The sequence below is a fragment of the Mya arenaria genome, chromosome 12 (genome assembly GCF_026914265.1).
Source record: "Mya arenaria isolate MELC-2E11 chromosome 12, ASM2691426v1".
Taxonomy (NCBI): Eukaryota; Metazoa; Mollusca; class Bivalvia; order Myida; family Myidae; genus Mya; species Mya arenaria.
Window position 1 is genome coordinate 48,270,705 of NC_069133.1, and position 19,806 is coordinate 48,290,510.

Sequence of the window (19,806 nt, forward strand, 5' to 3'; positions counted from 1 at the left end):
AGCTCATTTCTATTAAAGGGACTAATTATTTACAAATCATAGGTTCAATATATGGTCAGATCAGAAATGGTCCGAATGTATACATATATCTATATGGTTTTCGAGACAAAAGAAATTCATGTTGTAGACTGTATTTTTGTATTGTCATCTATTATTAATAAGGTTAATGAATGTTTGCACTGTGTCTTTTGTTACAACCACAAACCGCAACAGGAAAGAGAAAGTTTCCAGTGGTCTAAAGTAGCACAAGCCCGCATGGACTGCACTGGTAAAATACTTAGCGGGCTTGCTCAAATTCTGGATTTTATGTAGCGGGGCTTTTAAACAATGTTGAAGCCACATGTACTAGTGTCAGAATTTGGGCTCATTCAACCAACGTCTAATTTTGATGACTGAGAAACCAGCAGCAAACTTCAAAACAACAACAAAATTTATTTACTTACAGTTTTATATATATGTTACAATAATACTCTGTTTAAGTTCAAATGTATATCTGATTTGTCTGATTTTATGAGAAAGTCGGTGTTGTTTTGGTGCCAACATCAGTGCAGTTGTACTTGATTTGCAAAAAAATGTTTATATGGCGGCTATAAACTTGGAAATCATTGGAGACATACTTGGCTTCATCTATGAATTGTGTTTTTGTTCTTAATTTTATATAAATTCATATTTTGTATATCAAGATGTTTTTAATCTCGTCTAAGGAGAAGGCTTCCTGGATCAGGTTGTGTTTGTGTAACCCAGGGGCAAGGTTTTACTCAATTCAAGACAGGGGTTGGAACAAAGTGGTTGATTAGATTGGTGGCATATTGAAGACATTGATCAAAATACAAGATTTGTATGTACATGTATGCATTAGTGTTATTCTGTTCCTAAGTACATGTGATCATTTTGAAAGCTAACAAAAAGATTCCCAAATGAAACACCATAACATGAGGATACAGTTGTCAGTTGTTTCCAGTGAGGCAATTGAGAAGAAACAAACTCAACATTATAGACATTATACATCTGAAAGAAAAAGGAAACACTCCCCCTGCATTTGATGTATCAAAAATCAAAGAAAAGATGGAGAAGAGAGTTAACACCTAGGTGTGAAAGAAAAACTTTGTTGTTCAGAAAAACAGGAGCTTTAGAAAACTATTTTTACAGCCAGTGGTCAAGACCACCTTGTGCCAATGTCGGAGGCTCAAAGTCTGTTTTAATTAACTTGTTGTATTACATGGGCCATCAGATCAGATTACAGGGCGTGAGTCCGGGATGGTAATTCCCCTGTTTCCGTTTGTCACCTTACAATGGCGTCATCCCCCGATCAAATCCCCACCCGCCTCTCAAATAGCAGTCGCCTCGGACATGAAGGGTCATCTTGTCATTTTGTCGCACAAATCTGATTTAAATGCTATAAAGTTGAATCAATGTTTTTTAGCTGACAGGTTTTAACAATAGTCCGAACATTATAGAAAATTTCAGGGATTAAAGTTCATCTCGCTTTTTTGAGTTCTGATGGCTGCTAAATTGGGTAGCTCATTTTGTAAGGTGGCTGACTTCTATGGTTGAAATTACGCTGTCTACGATTTGATGGGACAGCTTTAACAAGACCTGACATATAGTCTTAATCTTGGCATCCTGAAGAAATAACAGAAAAAGTTAAAACTCTATCCTTGCACCTGGTTGAATATAAAACACTATTGTTTATTAGGCTGAATGAGTTGAATGAGGTTAAAGGTCATTTTTAGAATAAAAAAAATGTTTTTAGACAACAAATGTGGAATTTAATAACAGTTTCCTTAAACTTAGGCTGCTGTATTAGCTTAGATATTCTTTGTATTCTTCATTTTCTATTCCTCGATGTAAAGGCTTGTTTTTCAAATTACATCACAACTCCACACCACACAATTTCAATCCAATAGGGTATTATAATGCCCTTCACAATGTTTATTTCCATTTCAGGACTAATATACATGAGATGTACCCAAACAAATTTGTACAGCTGGATGAAAACCGATTCCGAATATTCAACACCCTTTATGAACTGCCAAGTAAGTATGATTTTTTTAAGCGTGTCTGACTGTCCAAGAAAAAAAAGTTGGTTATATGATAGTCTTGTTGTCATCAATGACAATTGTTGATATGCAATATCTTAATCCTTGGCCATTGATCAAAATTATTGAAGATATTCCTATGAAACTTGGTACACATGTTGCTGTAGACAATAAGCATATTTTAAGCTAGGCTCATAACTCTGCCTTTAATTATCAAGTTATGCCCCATGTTTGACAATAAATACACCACATTCAAGCGTCAGTGGCGGATCTGTGGTCTTGTGGTGTCACACTTGGCTGTCAGGGGGTGGCAGGTTTGATTCACTGCCACACCACTAAAAAAATGTTGTTCGTCTTCCGGGAGGGACATGAAATGGTGGTCTCGTGTGACAGTGCTATACACTGGTGCACATCAAAGAACCAGCGTTGCGTGCTACGTGAGACAATTCTATATCTTAAATGACTAACAATCTTATCGGAGCACTCGTTCAATGGGCAGGGTTCGAGTATTAATAAGCTTACACACCACTGTTAGCTCTGCAACCCTCAACGTTTTGGAATTGTTGAAATTTTGAATTTTTTTTATCGAAATTAGTAAAGTTTGATGTTTTAATTTATCTCATCTTAATTCTATGATTGCATGGCTTCATAACAAAGAGTCAGCGATACCCTGATGTCAATTACTCTCAATCATTAATAATACATTCTTATACTTCAAGAGTGTTAATGCTATGCATTAGATCCTCTGATGAATGATAATGCAAAAAAGAAGTACACATTTTAGTATGCAAAGGGCAGCAACCACAACTATCACAAGATTTTTAATTCTACCACAGTTGCTTCCCTTGATCAAAACTTCTCCCCTTCAATGTTTACTGTTTCCTTCACCTAATTAGAAAATGTACCTGTTTAAATTTTAGCCTAAACAGTTTTGAAATGGCATTGATAGATTTATAACGGGAAATTGATAGTTTAAACCCTACAGTAATTATTTTGTGGCTTACTTGTGTGTTCCTTGGTAATTGAGTTTTCAAAGAAACAAAGTTTGAAAAGAAAATTTGAAGCAAAAAATTGAAGTTATGAAATATGGTCTGACTGGCAGGATTGAAATATTTTGAATATTTAAACTGCTCTTTCTACAATCCTTGTCATTAATCATTTTCATGCAAAACTAGCTGATCTTTCAGTATAATTATGCAGTTGCCAAAATAATAATTTTGGTTAACATTAGCCTGTTACTGACATTAGTTTCTTTGCATTATATATTTTTTGCAAGTCCATAAAATATCTTAAGTCTAAATCCATTTTCCTAAGTTAAATTTATCAATGATGATATGATATGATATAAAAATTTGAAAATATCCGAAATATGTAATAGACATTGATTTCATTCAATATACTTACTTTTATTTCAGAAACACCTATATTTTCCTTTTAAAGAAAATATGAAAAAGATAGGTAAATGACTTCAGTGAGGAAACGATTTAAGATTTTTTTTAAGTAACTTCTTAACAGTCATATTAGGACATAATACTATGTGAAATACTTTATTTAATTTGAATATACATTCTTTTATCTTAAAAACATTTATGTATACCGTAAATACTCTTCTTTTTTTTTAATATGACCTTGAACATTTTAGGAACTTGACTTAGGTTAAGAAATTACTTTAGAAGTTTTATGAATACGATACCCAGCTGTATAAAATCCAGAAATTGAGCAAGCTTGAAAAGCATTTTACCAATGCACTCAGGGCATGCGGGCTTGTGCCTATTTCAACAACTGTTTAATCTGAATGATTATAAGAATGTGATATTGTATTCATGTTTAAGCTGACTTGATTTGCAAAAAACTCTGGAGAAGCTCATATAACTATTATGACTGTACTCTGAACAAAATTGTTAGATATTGTTTCAATAAATTCCCTTACCAATTCATGGTGGTTTCCATAAACAAAAAGTATCAGAAATAGATGAAAAGTGACTTATAGTTTATAGAAACGGCCTGTTATAATTAATATGCCATAAAACATCTGTTGGAATATAAGCAGTTTAGATTATTGCTAGCTTCTGGCTGAAAGCTGTTTCCGGTAATTGGGTTAATTTTCATAGAACTTTAATGCATAATTAATAATCATACGGATATGAGTTATAATTGCATTTTAATGATATTGTGACCCATTTTTGGTTTTTGCGTACTTTGAGTTATTGATGAGGTTAAATTATATGTGCTTTAATTATATCAAATCCAAGTGGCAACAGCTAGATGGGGGAAAATTCCAGGTCTCTTTCATTAAAATGCAATACTTGGTAGTAAATCATAATCTATCATATTGTTCAATAAATGGGTTATTGATCTGTTTTTTATTACGTTTTAAAGCATTTCCATATTCATATAATTATTGCAAGTATACAATGTATGTTTTGTAGACATATATTTTTTCAATGTACTTTGGCAAAAGCAGATGTCATTAATACCCGGTAATTAAAGGTATAAAGTATGCCATGTCAGGATAATTTTGGCCTTAAGTTTGAATGCACTCTGTCCCTGAATACTATGTCAATAACTACAAAAATAAATAAATTGAATTTGGGTTTTAAAACATTTATAAATGACGTTTAATATCCATAAATCTTTATTAATTATAGTATCAAGTTTGCATCACTATATATGAAAATACATGGATTTTTTTTGTGCATACATAGAGGATAATTGTTTGTTTCAGATTGTAATTTATTTCACAGAGTAAGCACCAAAAGCTGAATTTCACGAGTGGCATAGTCGACAAGTGAAATATTTACTTTTGGTGTTAAGAAAGTGGAATTTTTTGCGATATTACACTGAAACAAACAATTTTTATGTTTATTATATGCCAAGAAGGATTTTAAATGAGAGTTTATTTAGTTTTTCAGAAAAGAGCGCCAAATCGTATGCGAACGTAGCGGGATAATGTCATTTCGGAAATGACAATCGTTGAATTTGTGTCCCAGCCATATGCATGCTGACGTTTGATTTGGAATTGAAAGCGGGACAGTGAAGAATATCCAGATGTTAATTCCCTGAAAGCATTTAATAAATTCTACTATTAATTTTGTTTCAGTCATGTACGTGCTGGCTTGTGTGGTGGACCTGTTTAGCCACGATCCAGCCTACACTAGGTAACTACCACACCCATCAAGTCAGATATAAACAACAAATCCACAACAAATAGATAATTTGCATGGCTTTGTAGAAGTAAAGTTGTATTTCTTGTGATTCTGGATTTTTTTAAGCTTGTATGTTTTTCGAAGGTAAAGAAGTCTTGCTTTCATCATAGCATTGGTGTTGTTGTTGTTAGCAATTTCATTGGTGCTGTCACCTTACAAAAACCATCGAACATGTATCCAGAGTTGTGCCCCTTTATTATTTGAAAACGTTAACCGTTGCCATAACTCAAAATCTATTCCAACTATATATTCACATGAAACGTAGTACACAAATTACTAGTGGCAATATGATCATGCTTAGCAGGGTCCGTAACTCTGTGGCTTTAACAATTACTGAGTTATGTCCCTTTATCAATAGGTAAAAAAACATACAAAACAACTGATTAGGATTGCCATTGCTTGTTGTGGGGTTGTTTTTTCATGAGTTAATTAGATATAGCAGATATCTTGTCAACAGCTGTATTAAATATCTGATTTTTAAAGTTATTGGTTTTTGTAAAAAGACATAGTCTAGACATAGTATATATTAATAGTTTATTATAATAAATTTCTGTGAAATCAGCCAACAATGGGTATTTTCAGAGAAAGTAGATTTAGAAGGTGAGGACGAATGCTGAGAAAGTTTTCCCCCCATTTCCTTCCATTTAAAGACCTGGCATGATTTTATTTTTTGAAAGCTCCTTGTTTGGAATGCTGACTTTTCATATGCTTGTTTGGTTTCAGTGGTGATTCACCTAAAAGCAGGTAACTGTTATAAAATGTTTGGTGGTTTAATATCAAGTTTATTATTGCTTAACTGAGTCATTTTAAATCATTGGCATATTTTTTGTGTAAGCCAGCAGTCGATTTGGTTGTTTAGTATAGCAAAAATAAATGCTAACTTTGTGTTTGTGGTCATGTCTTTCATTAATATCATTTTCACATGCAGATTCATACCTACATGTACACTACCAACTGCTTAAAGGAATCATACACTTACCATTTAGATTTTCAAGGGCTGTTGTTTTTTTCAAAGACTGGCCTCCAAGAGGCTCCTTTATTACCTTTATTTTTTTCTGAAAAACTTATAAAAGACTTGAATTCACACTCCAAACCCAATTTCTTTGCTAATTTGCATTTTCTTCTTAAGCAGGCCCCCGTTTCTTGAAACATCTTCTTATAAAATAATGAATAAATAAAAAATTGGCTAAAATAAGCTTTTTAAGTTTGTTATACTTAAGAAATTTGTGCAAGATAATGGATACACTCTAATAATATTCTTGAATTTTTAGTTAAAATCTGCAAACAAACTATTGAAGAATGTATATTTCAATTCTTATTTTGAACATATTCAAGAGTATTAATATATGTAAAACCACAAAGATAATTGAATAATTTTCATATTATATACAGTATGTAATATTTTATACACTTATTAACAAAAGTTCAAATTAACAATGTAATGGAATTGCACATTCTAGTTTATCCTCAGCAACCAAGCTACTTAATTCTGTTATACTTCATATATACTGTTGGATAATTGATTGACAAAATTTTGTTTTAATGAATATGTATGATGTAGGGCAGATAACTCTACTTCCAATGATTTTACATGTAACAATTAAATATTTTTCAATCACCCTGTACCCTGTGTAGGAGTAAAGAGATTTGAAGGGTACTGAAGTATAAACTATATCTTGCTTACTGACTTCTACATCTTGCTTGTATCGCTAATTTATCATCTGAGCAACAGTAGGGTTATAATTCATATTGGTCATCTTGTTATATTCCGTTCAGTGTATTTTTCAAAGTTATAAATACTGGAGTTGTGATTATCTGTTACAAATCATTAAGAAACTGCATTCTCCTAGTGATTGTAGAGCACATGTATGATAAGCAATTTATAACATGCCACGAAGCAGAAAGTAAAACAGCTCCGTTTTTGGACATCAGATGAGGCAAGTTCAGAAAGTTATAAGTAACCTGACTGAAACTCTCGACTAGAAAGAACCTGTCATTGTTCTGTATCTATAAACTATTTTAAGAAAATAAGGGAAATTAACGTCATTGATAGATGGCTATGCAGTATTTGTCCTGATGCTTGCTGACATTCGTCATCCATGCTCAATTTTGGAAAACTAAGCAAGGGAAGAAAGTTTAGAGAGAAAGTAAGCTATTAAGCTAGCTTAGAGTAAAACGATAGCTATAATAAGAATATTTAACATGATTATACCTGAGATTGATAAATGATTTGATAATTGACCGCCAATTAATTCAGAAAACATTTACATGCACATTCATGCATAAGCAAACATTGAAAGTTACTGGATCAGCCAATATAAATGAAAGAATTCGCATGAGGCTAGCAATACAGTTGCTCAAATACCGAATTCAGGATGCAATCAAGCAATATGAATATGTAAAAAAAAACAAGATGTGCAAGTCAGAATGCGAGATACACATTGTAATACAAGTAAGAAAGAAGATGTAATTTTTAATTCAATACCATTCCATCATCGATGCTTGGTTTCACTCTAGAGTTTTTAGTTCAGAATGGATGGTCAAACTTAGCCTGCATTTTTTCTTTATACTTGCTAGATTAAAACCTTTATTAAAACCTTTTTTTTTTCATTACTGGGCCAACTAGGAGGTCTCTTAAGACTTTCTAAAAATGGCGAACTGATTGCCATGGTGGATATATTTTTTTTAACATAGAATAGATTTTTTTTATGATTAATTACAAAGCTTGATTGATATATTATATATTGGGCTATATCCAAGCTAACATTTAACATTTGCCTTTTATGAGTTTGGAGTGAATTGAGCCATATATACATGTTAAACTTAGCGAGGTTTGAACCTGAAATTGTTTTTCCCTCTGTTAAAAAGTTATACTTTATGGATGGAACTTGTCCTTAATTTCCAATAATGGAAATGTTGTGACTTGATAATCCCTTTCCCCTTTTTGAGACCAATTTAAGCATGAAAATACCAGCATTGTTGTAACGGGTGTTCACAGTCACAATCTAGGTCCTGACTTAGCAAAGAAGAAAACAAACAAATGTTTTTATTAAATGATTTTTACGGAATGTTTAATGTTACTCAAACTTTTAACTGGTAATAATTTTTAAATATTTTCTGCTAGGAAGAATAAAGGTTTGTAGTTTTCGTCAACACAAGACCACACTCTCACGTAACATCACGCCAACAACAGTAATTGAAATAATGTTGCAATAATTTCTTTCATAATCATTGTAGCGGTAATATAAAGAAGTTAAACTAATAACTGCTGGGTTATGCACCCTGTTTCAACTTACCAATGCATCAGCTTCATGTTCACGTCTTAGAACTGGCAAAAATGTACTAAACCTGTCTAACACTACGTGCAGTCACGTCTCTTCTGATAAGCACAGTCCTCTAACGGTGTGCGCATTTATCCAGTTCTCCGTGTTTTTGCAGGAAGTCAACAGGAATTCAGTCTGGTGACTTGACGATGACATATTCATCTATATACCAGGATGTTATAGTGGCAACTGATATTGTTCATTGCAAAGGGGTTTGTAGAAAATTATATTTAGTAATAATGTGAAATCATGTCATATTATATGTGTCTGCATGAAATTTTGTTGTTTCCCCTTAATTGGAATTTAAACATTTTTTACATATAGTTTTATAGATTATATCTATATCATTTTAATAATGAGTTTTGTTCAAATTACTGGATTATATGGATGCTCAGAAAATCTTCCATAGATTCTTAGAGGTCTGGAGATTGTTGTCTCCAAGGCTTCCCCCCCCCCACCCCTTCCCCCTAAAATAGTTACAGATATGTTTGAAATGTAATCTTAGGCTCTTAATATGCTTCAAAGCAAGGAGGTTAAAGGGAGTTTTGCCACCTTTGATGCGCACAGAAACGCTGCCCTGAGTAGACCCTCGTAGGGGGCCAAACTCAGCTCCCTGGAACCCCAGCTTAAGTGCAGGGATTCTTCCTTTTCAGCCATATTTCACCCCTGATACTAAAATTCAATTCATAAAATGTATGGTATTATGTTTTTATATCTTTCAGGGTTCTTTGAAGAAAGAAACAATGTTAAATAAGGAGAAGTATGTGATCAAAGACAACAGACTGCCACATCTTCTGGACAAGTATGTCAATTACCCTGTCTAGCAATATGCAAACTAATTTGTCTATTACTAGTTTATGGAAATGATTGAACAGTTTAATTGAATGTGAATGTCTAGTCTTTCACATGCCATTAAAAGACAAAAGTGTTAATGTATTCAATGCCAGGAAATGCGATATATATGTTTTACTTTAAGCCTCGTGGCGGCAACAGCTACACCTTGTGCAGGCAATAATTAAATACTTATCATCCAATCATGGTGACACTTTGTGTTTAGGGGCAATATAATATCCTTGTCAAGTGAATTGTCAGATGAATTTGTGTTGAGAAACACTATAGTCATGGCCTTTTACATTGAAATATAGTTGGTTTATTTCTTGTGCAGACAAGAAATTAGGTAATTTTTTTAATAATGATTGGATGGTATTTAATTCGACAAAATTCTGCAACGTTTACAATTAAAATCTGTATTATATTTGGTTTGACAAATGATGGCCACTCTTGAGAGGCAGACAGATAATTTCATGGAATTTTAGTTTTTAATACAGTAAGCAAGACTGTTCATTTTAATTCATCTGTTTTTAGCTCTACTGGCCAAAGGCCAGAAGAGCTTATGCGATGGTAATGTGTACGTAGTATGTGCGTCTGTAAACAATTTCTTGTAAACAATTTCTTGTTAACACGATACAGTCTTCAGTTTTGATTGTATCTCGATGAAACTTGTACAGTATTTAGATATTAGAGCTTGGTTCCTTTCGAAAACCATCCGCCTATGCATGCCTAGATTATGGGCCGTGAAAGTTTTAAATAAAAGAAATGCTATTTTTAGTTAACTCATGCAGGTCTGCATGAGCGAATTCTATTTTTAGCCAAGTTTACATGTACATGTAAATTCAAGTCTAGGACTAAGGGAGAGAATTTGCTTTTTGTACTGCAGTTGATTTTGTGATTTACTCTGCCCTGTTCTTGTTGAAAGCCAAAAGGCCATTTTTTTAGCTCTAAGTGCCTGTAGTTTGCACATTCATCTTAACAAAATTGGTTGTGAATGTTTGTTCAAGTTATGCACCTGGGGTCATTACTGGGCGCACACAGGGTTCACAGGTTTGGTAAAATTAAATTGGGATAGGTTTGAAAGGTAGTGTTTTTGCATCCATCTCGGCACAATTGCTTGTGAATGTTTGTTCAAATTTATCAATGTTGTCCTCGGAAGCCCTTGACTTTGACCTTTTGACCATTTTTTTTAAATTTTTAAAACTACAGAAATTTTTACCATGAGTACAGTTTTGAAAGCATTTTTTTTTTGTCAGATGACTTTTACTTGAACATATTAAAATAGTTCATGCAACTTATCTCCTTACAATTCTTTCTGGGCTCAGATGTTGAACGTGCAACGTTTTCAGGGTAACCCAAACACAAAATGTGAACTATATGTCTCTTGCCTTTTACCCATACATACATGCTTTGGATTAAAAATGACCACAAGAGCCATGCCAGTAGAGCATAGGCCCAAAGGGCCTCTTGTTTGAGTATGCTGTCATTGGCCTCAGGGTCATCATAGTGCACAAACTGTAACCTTGGCAATAACTCAAAAGACTGTTTGAGATATTCAATTGAAACTTGGTACACATGTTGCCAGCAAGTACAGTGTACAGTTATGTCTATAACTCTGGTTTCATTAATTATTGAGTTATGCCCCTTACTTCTCTGGAATAAAAAAATGAGATTTACCATTTGTCCCTTGCTTTGTTGTTTAGCTGTTATGTTGAGCTACATACTCTGTATAGTGTAATATTAAAACATGAATTAATCACAGCTCTCAAAAACAAGAAAAAGGACAAGTCTTATTTTTGCTTGTTATTTTATTTCAGAATGCGGAAACACGGCTCAAAAGTATTCCTAGCAACGAACAGCGATTACGTCTACACAAATGTACAGCTAGCAATCTAAGTTTTGCAAGATGATTTTTGAGAAAGAAAGTTAAAGGATTACACAGTCATATTGAAACATAGTTTTCTTTTCTTACTTAAAATTACAGTACATATTCAATATTAAAAGTTTTGTTATACGAACATATAGACTATAGATTATAACAGTTCAAACAGTATGTTATTACAGACCATATATTGCCTTTTCTTTTTAAAGAGTAAACATACTTTTCTCCTTATCATAAATGCATTGTTTTTATGTTTCAGACAATCATGGAGTACTTGATGGACTTTCCAGTAAAGGTTAGTTTGCATTTTTAACCAGCTTTTTGTATTCTGAAACCTGCTTATTAGAATGACATTGTTCGGGCGGGCAGGCGGGCGGTCAGTAGGCGTCAAACTTACCTATGAATCTGAATAACTTAAGTTAGGGTTGACAAATCTTGACCAAACTTTGTATATAGGAAGAGATTATGGAGACCTTTAATGGGATTGAATTTGGGATCCCTATGGTTACGGTCAAGTTCACAGTTACTAAAAATAGAAAACGGTTGAAACTGAATATCTTATAATGGGTTGACATAATGGATTATATTTGACTTAACTTGGTAATTTGGAAGAGCTTATGGAGACCTTTCATGGGATTGTCTTTGGGGCTCGTCGGGTCAAGGTCACTGTTACTAAAAATAGTAACACATTTGAAACTGTATAACTTTAGTTAGGGCTGACATATATTGTCCTTAGTTGGTATTTAGGAAGGGTGTATGGAGACCTTACATTGGATTGTGTTTGGGGGTCATGGGGTCATGGGCACTGTTATTTTACATAGTAAACGGTTGAAATTGAATAACTTATGTAATTTTGGGTTGACATATCTTGACACAACTTGGTATTTAGAATGTTAATGGAGACCTTTCATGGGATTGTGTTTGGGGCCCCTGAGGTCAAGGTCAAGGTCACTGTTACTAAAAATAGAAAAATGGTTGAAACTGTAAAACTTAAGTTAGGGTTCACATATATTGTCCTAAATTGGTATTAAAGAAGGGTTTATGGAGACCTTTCATGATATTTGGTTTGGGGCCTCTAAGGTAAAGGTCAAGTTCACTGTTACTGAAATAGAAAAATGGTTGAAACTTAATAACTTTAGCTAGGGTTGACATATCTTGACTAAACTTGGTATTTAAGGAGTGTCTTTAGGAAAACCTTTCATGGAATTGCGTTGGCATTTTTTCATATTACTCCAATACCCTTCATTCAATCCATTTCATGTTTCACAGAATTGTTAAAGACCATCACAAAATTAGGTTAGATAACTGTTTATCATCCTAAATTCAATTTATTGCCCCTGATTCAAATTATGGCCCTTGATTGACTAAGGAATTCTGTTTAAAATTTGCCATCAAGTTGTGATCTTTACTGATACAATTTTTACCTCATTAATGCATTCATTTTTAAGACCAAGAGGCCTATGGTCAAGCAGGTTGTCCTACTACAGCTCTTGTATCTATCTAGCACTGTGAGCCCTTATTTTTGCTTTTCATAATGAAACATGCTGTTTCTGACATATTAGCCTGTTCCACTATGAAAAGCAAAAATAAGGGCTCACAGTGCTAGATATCAAAAAATCATTGATGTCATTTCTGGTATGACATCTTTAAAGGCCAAAATTTGACACGCTTTCTCACATGGGTTTCGATAATTTCATTGTTTCAAACAGTGAGCATAGGTTTTAATCAACCACCAAAAAGCAAGAAGTAAATGTTATATATTGCATACCTTTCTAAAGAAATGATCCCCTTAGTTGTCATTAACTATGTGGTCTGTGATGCAAAAAGAGCTATACAATATACAATATCTTAGAATGCATGTGTAATATTATCTCTTAGAAGTTATCATGTTCTTGTGTATGTTCCAGTCTGGTGCTACAAAGCGTGACTGGGTCTCGTACTTTGACTACGTGGTCTGTGATGCCAAGAAGCCTTTGTTCTTCAGTAACGGGACACTGCTTCGACAGGTGGACAGGGTGAGGGAATTTATGATCAACTTAGTATTATATGTTCTTGAATTCATATACTTTTGGTGATTTTGGTAATTTGATATTTTGATGAATTCCATTACAAATGTTACAAGGCTGACTTTCTTTAGCAGGGTTTTCCCTATGGCATGGTTGACAAACTGGGGGTCATTGTTGAATTTATGTGGTCCAAATGTTATGGTTGATACATAATAAAAAATTATTTGGGGGTCTAAAGGGATGTACAGTAATTAGGAAATGGTGTTCCCTAGCCATAAAATAGCAGCAGGGACTTAATTCTAAAACCCTGTATTAACTCTGTGTATAGCGTCTTGGTACTTATACTTTTCTATAGTTAGGTAAATGTAATCCGTCAGTGCTAGGGCAGGGCTTATCATCTGTTCAAAGTTTTCCTTTTATGATCATTGATACCTATGATATGAAGTCTCATGAAGATGAACAATATATAAATTAAGGTGCTATATGTTTTTGTTGCAAAACAGTATAGTTCAATATAGATTACTGTTTGTATTTCCATTTCAGGCAACAGGAGCATTGAAGCTGGGCACTCACACTGGGGAAATCAGATCTGGACATATCTACTCAGGAGGTGGGTGGAGTGTTTTGACAGGCTCATAGACTGAATAAATCAGTCTCTTGGATTTGATCAGTTTTTTATTCCTTGGCAACAATTAAATTGCAAAAAAATGGTCAAAAGTGTTGCTACTTTCAAAAGCTCTTGTAAAATTTGTAGATTTTATAAAATATTACACAAGGGTTCAGGATAAGATATCTTAAAGTGATACTTTTATTTTAAATCTAAACATACACATATATAGCACACTAAATTTTGATTGATAAATAATGCATTTATGGAAAATATTAATTATTGATAACATGATTGGAACCATGTATTAAAGAGCTGAAAATGCACAAATATTAAATGACTGGTTGGTTTAAAAGATTACCAGTGATCAACTATCGCCTCATAAGGTAGAAAAAACGTGTTTTCTGCACATTTCTACAAATAATACAAGGTATCCTTAGTAAGGACCATTGTTTTGGATATTTATTCACCCTTTCGGTAAATTAAAACAATTGTATTAATTGTGGTACATTTATTTGGGAGTAAGAGTGCATCTATAAAGGTGTGGCTCAAATAACACAAGTACTTTTCATCTTTTAGCTCTTAAGGGTGAGGTAAAGTCATAGCTTTGGTGTTGGCATTGCTGTCATAGTGGAAACACGTACCTGAGTCAATACGCACAGAGCCAAACCTATTACACTGGCAATAAGATATATTGTGTTATGCCCTTGTTCTTTACTGAAACTAAAAACAGATGGGCATTTACATTCACGCTGTGGTGCTCTTGTTGAAATTATATATAGGGTCTTACATGGGAAGCTTTTTAATGAAACAAGATTATGAAAAAATATCAAGTAGCCTTTGAAGAGCTTTATGTAACCTTCCAAAAAGAACATTTCAATTTTTTACTTTTTCCGTATAACTTTGGAAGCTTAACTACTGCAGCAAAATAATTCCGAGTGTCAAGCTATAATACTATAGTGTAATATAAGAAAATATGTACCAGTAATATGTAATAGTATTGAAACAAGCAACATGATAAAATGCCATTTTCCCACAGGTCTCAGAAATCATGGGCTCCTATGACCAGGAGGTGTTATACATCTATCAGTATATTACTATGTTAAAATGTACCAGTTATATGTAATGGTATTGAAACAAGCAACATGGTAAAATGCCATTTTCCCACAGGGTCCGTTGAGGTGTTCTCAGAAATCATGGGCTCCTATGACAAGGAGGTGTTATACATCGGAGACCACATTTTCGGCGACATTCTCAAGTCGAAGAAGCTGAAAGGTTGGCGAACATTCCTCGTGGTTCCCGAGCTGGCCCAGGAGTTGTCAGTCTGGACCGAGAAAAAGGATCTGTACTCACAATTGGAGGAGTTGGATTTTCAAATTGGAGAACTTTACAGGTAACTAAATGGTTATGTTACTAAGAACCACGCAATTTGAGGCAAACCGGGTTCAATTCCCAGCCTTGGTGCATGTGAGTTTTGTTGGTGGTCACCAAGCTGGACAAGTGATTTTCTCAAAGTACTCTGGTTTCCCCCACCCAGAAGACCACACTCTCACGCAACATCGTGCCAACGAGAGTGACATAGCATAAGTTATGATAACTTTCTTCACAATCGTTGTAAAATAAATAATGTTTAAACTAAAAAAACAAAAAACAAACCTGATATTTATTCCTCAGGAACCTAGACATGTCGTGTGAACAGGGTCCGGATATCAGCCAGATCCAAGCCAATATCAAGGTAATAATTGCAGCAACCAATCATATGTATTTCTTAGTTAAACAAAAGTCACTTGTGATCCTTTATACATTTATGTTCATACACTACAAACCATGTGTTTTTTGCAAAAAAATGTGTTACCCTCCCAGGAGAGATTGCGTCTTGCGGTAAATCAGGGTGGTGCACGTATCATCGTGTTCATCTGCTGCTACCGCGAACGAATTGCAAAACATGCATGCGGCATATCACAGCAATGTGGCTTACTGCGATATGCAATTATTTTAACAGGTACTATTGTTACAAATGGAACATAGTAAATTGTACCATGCTCGCAGAATTATTTTCACCAGATTGTGATTGTTTACAATCTCATCGCCCACATTTGATAATTAGGCTGTGGAATAATAAGTGTTTGTTCAAGCATTTTTGAAAAAAAGTTAATTGATATTAGTAACTCTGTTCGTTTTTTCACGCGTCTTTGTTGGAAGAGCAGAGGTTATTGTGTTTTTGTAAGCGTCAAAACAAATTAAACAAAATTTAATTTAGTTTTCATTTAAAATGTTATTGTTGCGCAGTGTTCGTTTAAATGTGATTTTATATGTTTGTTTCTTTAAAAGATTTTCGGAAAATTATGATTGAAAGTGTTTGGGGTCAAACACGGGTTAATAGTGCATGGCTGAATGCCTTCTTGTCTTGTTTTCGGGCGGAAATTCCCCTAAACGTCTCAAGCTGTATTTGAATACCATTTATAAATATATGAATATAGGTACGCTACATTGTATTCAATATATTATTGATTCACATTCAAGCAAGTTAAATGAGGGCATTCAAAATTTCATAAGTGCAAATAAAAGGGTGAGGAATCACGTGAGATTGTAGGGGTTACCACATTGGTCACTGTAGGTCACAACCAATGTTAGCAAACTTCCTCACCCTGAATTAGGTGACAATAGCATCAGAAAACTTTCACATTTGCAAAGCATACTTTTCAGGGGTCAAACTATGTCGGTTTGAGTACGAAATAAGTGATTTGTAGATTACAAGGTCAAGTTTGCATGAGTTTAATTATACAGACTAGAATTATATTTATAGGACATAATAAAAAAATAGCCTTCAGAACATTGAAAGATACCTTTATTACCTTAATTACCATTAAGTAACACTTCGTAACGCAGCGCATAGTGTTGACTTGATACGATGGAATGCGGGGAAAATTATAGAAAATATACATGGTGGGCAATATGCTAATATAGGGGGGTATAATGAAATATAGATTTAAAAGTAAGAAAAGAAGCGGCGATTAGAAAAATCTGCACAAAACACGTGGTTGGAAGTGTATGCATTCTATCAATATTGTGTTGTTTTGTTTTGCGCACAATATAGGTTGATGTTGTTATTTAAATAATTCAATGCATTATCATGTGTTTAACTTATTTATGATAGTTAAAAAAATAATTGGCTTCAACCTATATTGTGTTCCTTTATGAAGCAAATAAATAGGATTTCTTTAATTTTATAGCATTGAGGAAACGTCACAGAATTATAGGTTAACATCAACTAAAACCTGAAGATCTAATTATTGAGTAACTCAATTATTGAGTCATTTGATGATCATTTTTCTTGTATGATGTGTGTTCAGTTTAGTGATCTCTTTAAGGATGTGCTTAAACAAATTAAAGCTGCACTCTGACAGATATACCATTTGACAACTTTTTCATTTTTTGTCTTTAAATAAGCCAATTTTTGTGTAAATATCAGAAAATCAGTGATATAAGAATACTGACAAAAGATCAGATCTCCGTTTATATATATACGTTCGAAAATTAATGGTTTAAGACTAAAACATTTTTAGAAAAATGCATAAAACATCAATTTTTCATCATAAAAATGAAAACATGCGATCTGATTTTTTGTATTCATGCATAAATCACAGGTTTCCATGCATATTTTGCAAAATTGGCACATTTAAAGACAAAAATGAAAACGTTGTCAAAACATTCAATCTGTGAAAGTGCAGTTTTAAAGGAAGTCTGCAGAAAGGACCTATTGTTAAAATTGTCTGTAAAAAACCTGGACAACAATGGTTTTACATTTCTTACAGAATGTCACCCACGTGATGGACATGTCGTATGGCATCCTGGGAAGTCTGTTCAGGAGTGGTGAGTGTGTTCAGATAAACCTAACCTGCGTTGAGTTGAGCTTTAACCCACTTTGGATATACCCGACCTGGAGTTTTGCTGTTTTAACCAATTGATGGTTTAGTTTCTACACTTTGAGAAATGAAATTCGGTTGAATATACATAACACTATTGAAGAAAGAGTCTTAATAAAATGAAATATTTGGAAATGAGTAACTAAATGTGTAAAAAAATATTTCTTTTTATATAGATATATACAACTTAGTATCTCATTGAACAAGTTATTAAGTTGTTATGCCCCCGAAGGTGGGCATATTAAAATCGCACCGTCCATCCGTCCGTCCTTGTGTCCGGCTCAATAACTCGTGTCCGGGTTGTAACTTTCTCTTGTATGGACAGATTTTAAAATAACTTGCCACATGTGTTCGGCATACCAAGACGACGTGTCGGGTGCAAGACCCGTGTCCCTATTTCTTAGGTCAAGGTCACACTTAGTATTGATTCACAATAGAATGCTGCATATAACGACATAAAGTATAGGTTTTCGTGTCTGGGCTGTTACTTTCCCTTGTATGGACAGATTTTAAAATAACTTGCCACATGTGTTTGGCATACCAAGACAACGTGTCGCGTGCAAGACCCGTGTCCCTACCTCTAAGGTCAAGGTCACACTTAGGTGTTTATTCACAATGGAGTGCTGCATATAAGGACTTAGAGTATAGGTTGTTGTGTCCGGGCTGTAACTTTCGCTTGTATGGACAGATTTTAAAATAACTTGCCACATGTGTTTGGCATACCAAGACAACGTGTCGCATGCAAAACCCATGTCCCTACTTCTTAGGTCAAGGTCACACTTAGTGTTTATTCACAATGGAATGCTGCATATAAGGACATAGAGTATAGGTTGTCGTGTCCGGGCTGTTACTTTCCCTAGTATGGACAGATTTTAAAATAACTTGCCACATGTGTTCGACACACCAAGATGACATGTCGCGTGCAAGACCCGTGTCCCTACCTCTAAGGTCAAGGTCACACTTAGGTGTTTATTCACAATGGAATGCTGCATATAAGGACATAGAGTATAGATTATCGTGTCCAGGCTGTAACTTTCCCTTGTATGGACAGATTTTAAAAAAACTTGCCACATGTGTTTGGCATACCAAGACGACGTGTCGCGTGCAAGACCCGTGTCCCTATTTCTTAGGTCAAGGTCACACTTAGTGTTGATTCACAATAGAATGCTGCATATAACGACATAAAGTATAGGTTTTCGTGTCTGGGCTGTAACTTTCCCTTGTATAGACAGATAATAAAATAACTTGCCACATCTGTTTGACATACCAAGATGACGTGTCGGGTGCAAGACCCGTGTCCCTACCTCTAAGGTCAAGGTCACACTTAGGTGTTTATTCACAGTGGAATGCTGCATATAAGGACACAGGGTATAGATTATCGTGTCCGGGCTGTAACTTTCCCTTGTATGGACAGATTTAAATATAACTTGCCACATGTGTTTGGCATACCAAGACGACGTGTCGCGTGCAAGAACCGTGTCCCTACCTCTAAGGTCAAGGTCACACTTAGGTGTTTATTCACAATGGAGTGCTGCATATAAGGACTTAGAGTATAGGTTGTTGTGTCCGGGCTGTAACTTTCGCTTGTATGGACAGATTTTAAAATAACTTGCCACATGTGTTTGGCATACCAAGACGACGTGTCGCGTGCAAAACCCATGTCCCTACTTCTTAGGTCAAGGTCACACTTAGGTGTTTATTCACAATAGAATGCTGCATATAAGGACATAGAGTATAGGTTGTCGTGTCCGGGCTGTTACTTTCCCTAGTATGGACAGATTTTAAAATAACTTGCCACATGTGTTCGACACACCAAGATGACGTGTCGCGTGCAATACCCGTGTCCCTACCTCTAAGGTCAAGGTCACACTTAGGTGTTTATTCACAGTGGAATGCTGCATATAAGGACACAGGGTATAGATTATCCCGTGTCCCTATTTCTTAGGTCAAGGTCACACTTAGTGTTGATTCACAATAGAATGCTGC

General features: G+C 34.5%; 1 protein-coding gene across 6 annotated transcripts in view; it reads left to right on the forward strand.

The window, feature by feature from the left end:
* Positions 1 to 19,806, forward strand: part of LOC128210379 (cytosolic purine 5'-nucleotidase-like) — an 83,906-nt gene that overhangs the window by 53,454 nt on the left and 10,646 nt on the right. For 2 of the 6 annotated variants that reach the window (XM_052914701.1, XM_052914704.1), the window contains exons 6-17: positions 1,948 to 2,036; positions 5,140 to 5,197; positions 5,969 to 5,989; positions 8,666 to 8,780; positions 9,291 to 9,370; positions 11,217 to 11,277; positions 11,541 to 11,576; positions 13,189 to 13,296; positions 13,831 to 13,897; positions 15,065 to 15,287; positions 15,569 to 15,629; positions 17,710 to 17,767. In XM_052914701.1, coding sequence (XP_052770661.1) covers positions 1,948 to 2,036; positions 5,140 to 5,197; positions 5,969 to 5,989; positions 8,666 to 8,780; positions 9,291 to 9,370; positions 11,217 to 11,277; positions 11,541 to 11,576; positions 13,189 to 13,296; positions 13,831 to 13,897; positions 15,065 to 15,287; positions 15,569 to 15,629; positions 17,710 to 17,767 — 977 coding nt within the window. The remainder of the gene's footprint in view (positions 1 to 1,947; positions 2,037 to 5,139; positions 5,198 to 5,968; positions 5,990 to 8,665; positions 8,781 to 9,290; positions 9,371 to 11,216; positions 11,278 to 11,540; positions 11,577 to 13,188; positions 13,297 to 13,830; positions 13,898 to 15,064; positions 15,288 to 15,568; positions 15,630 to 17,709; positions 17,768 to 19,806) is intronic. The other 4 variants (XM_052914705.1, XM_052914706.1, XM_052914702.1 and 1 more) reach the window with 3 other exon arrangements.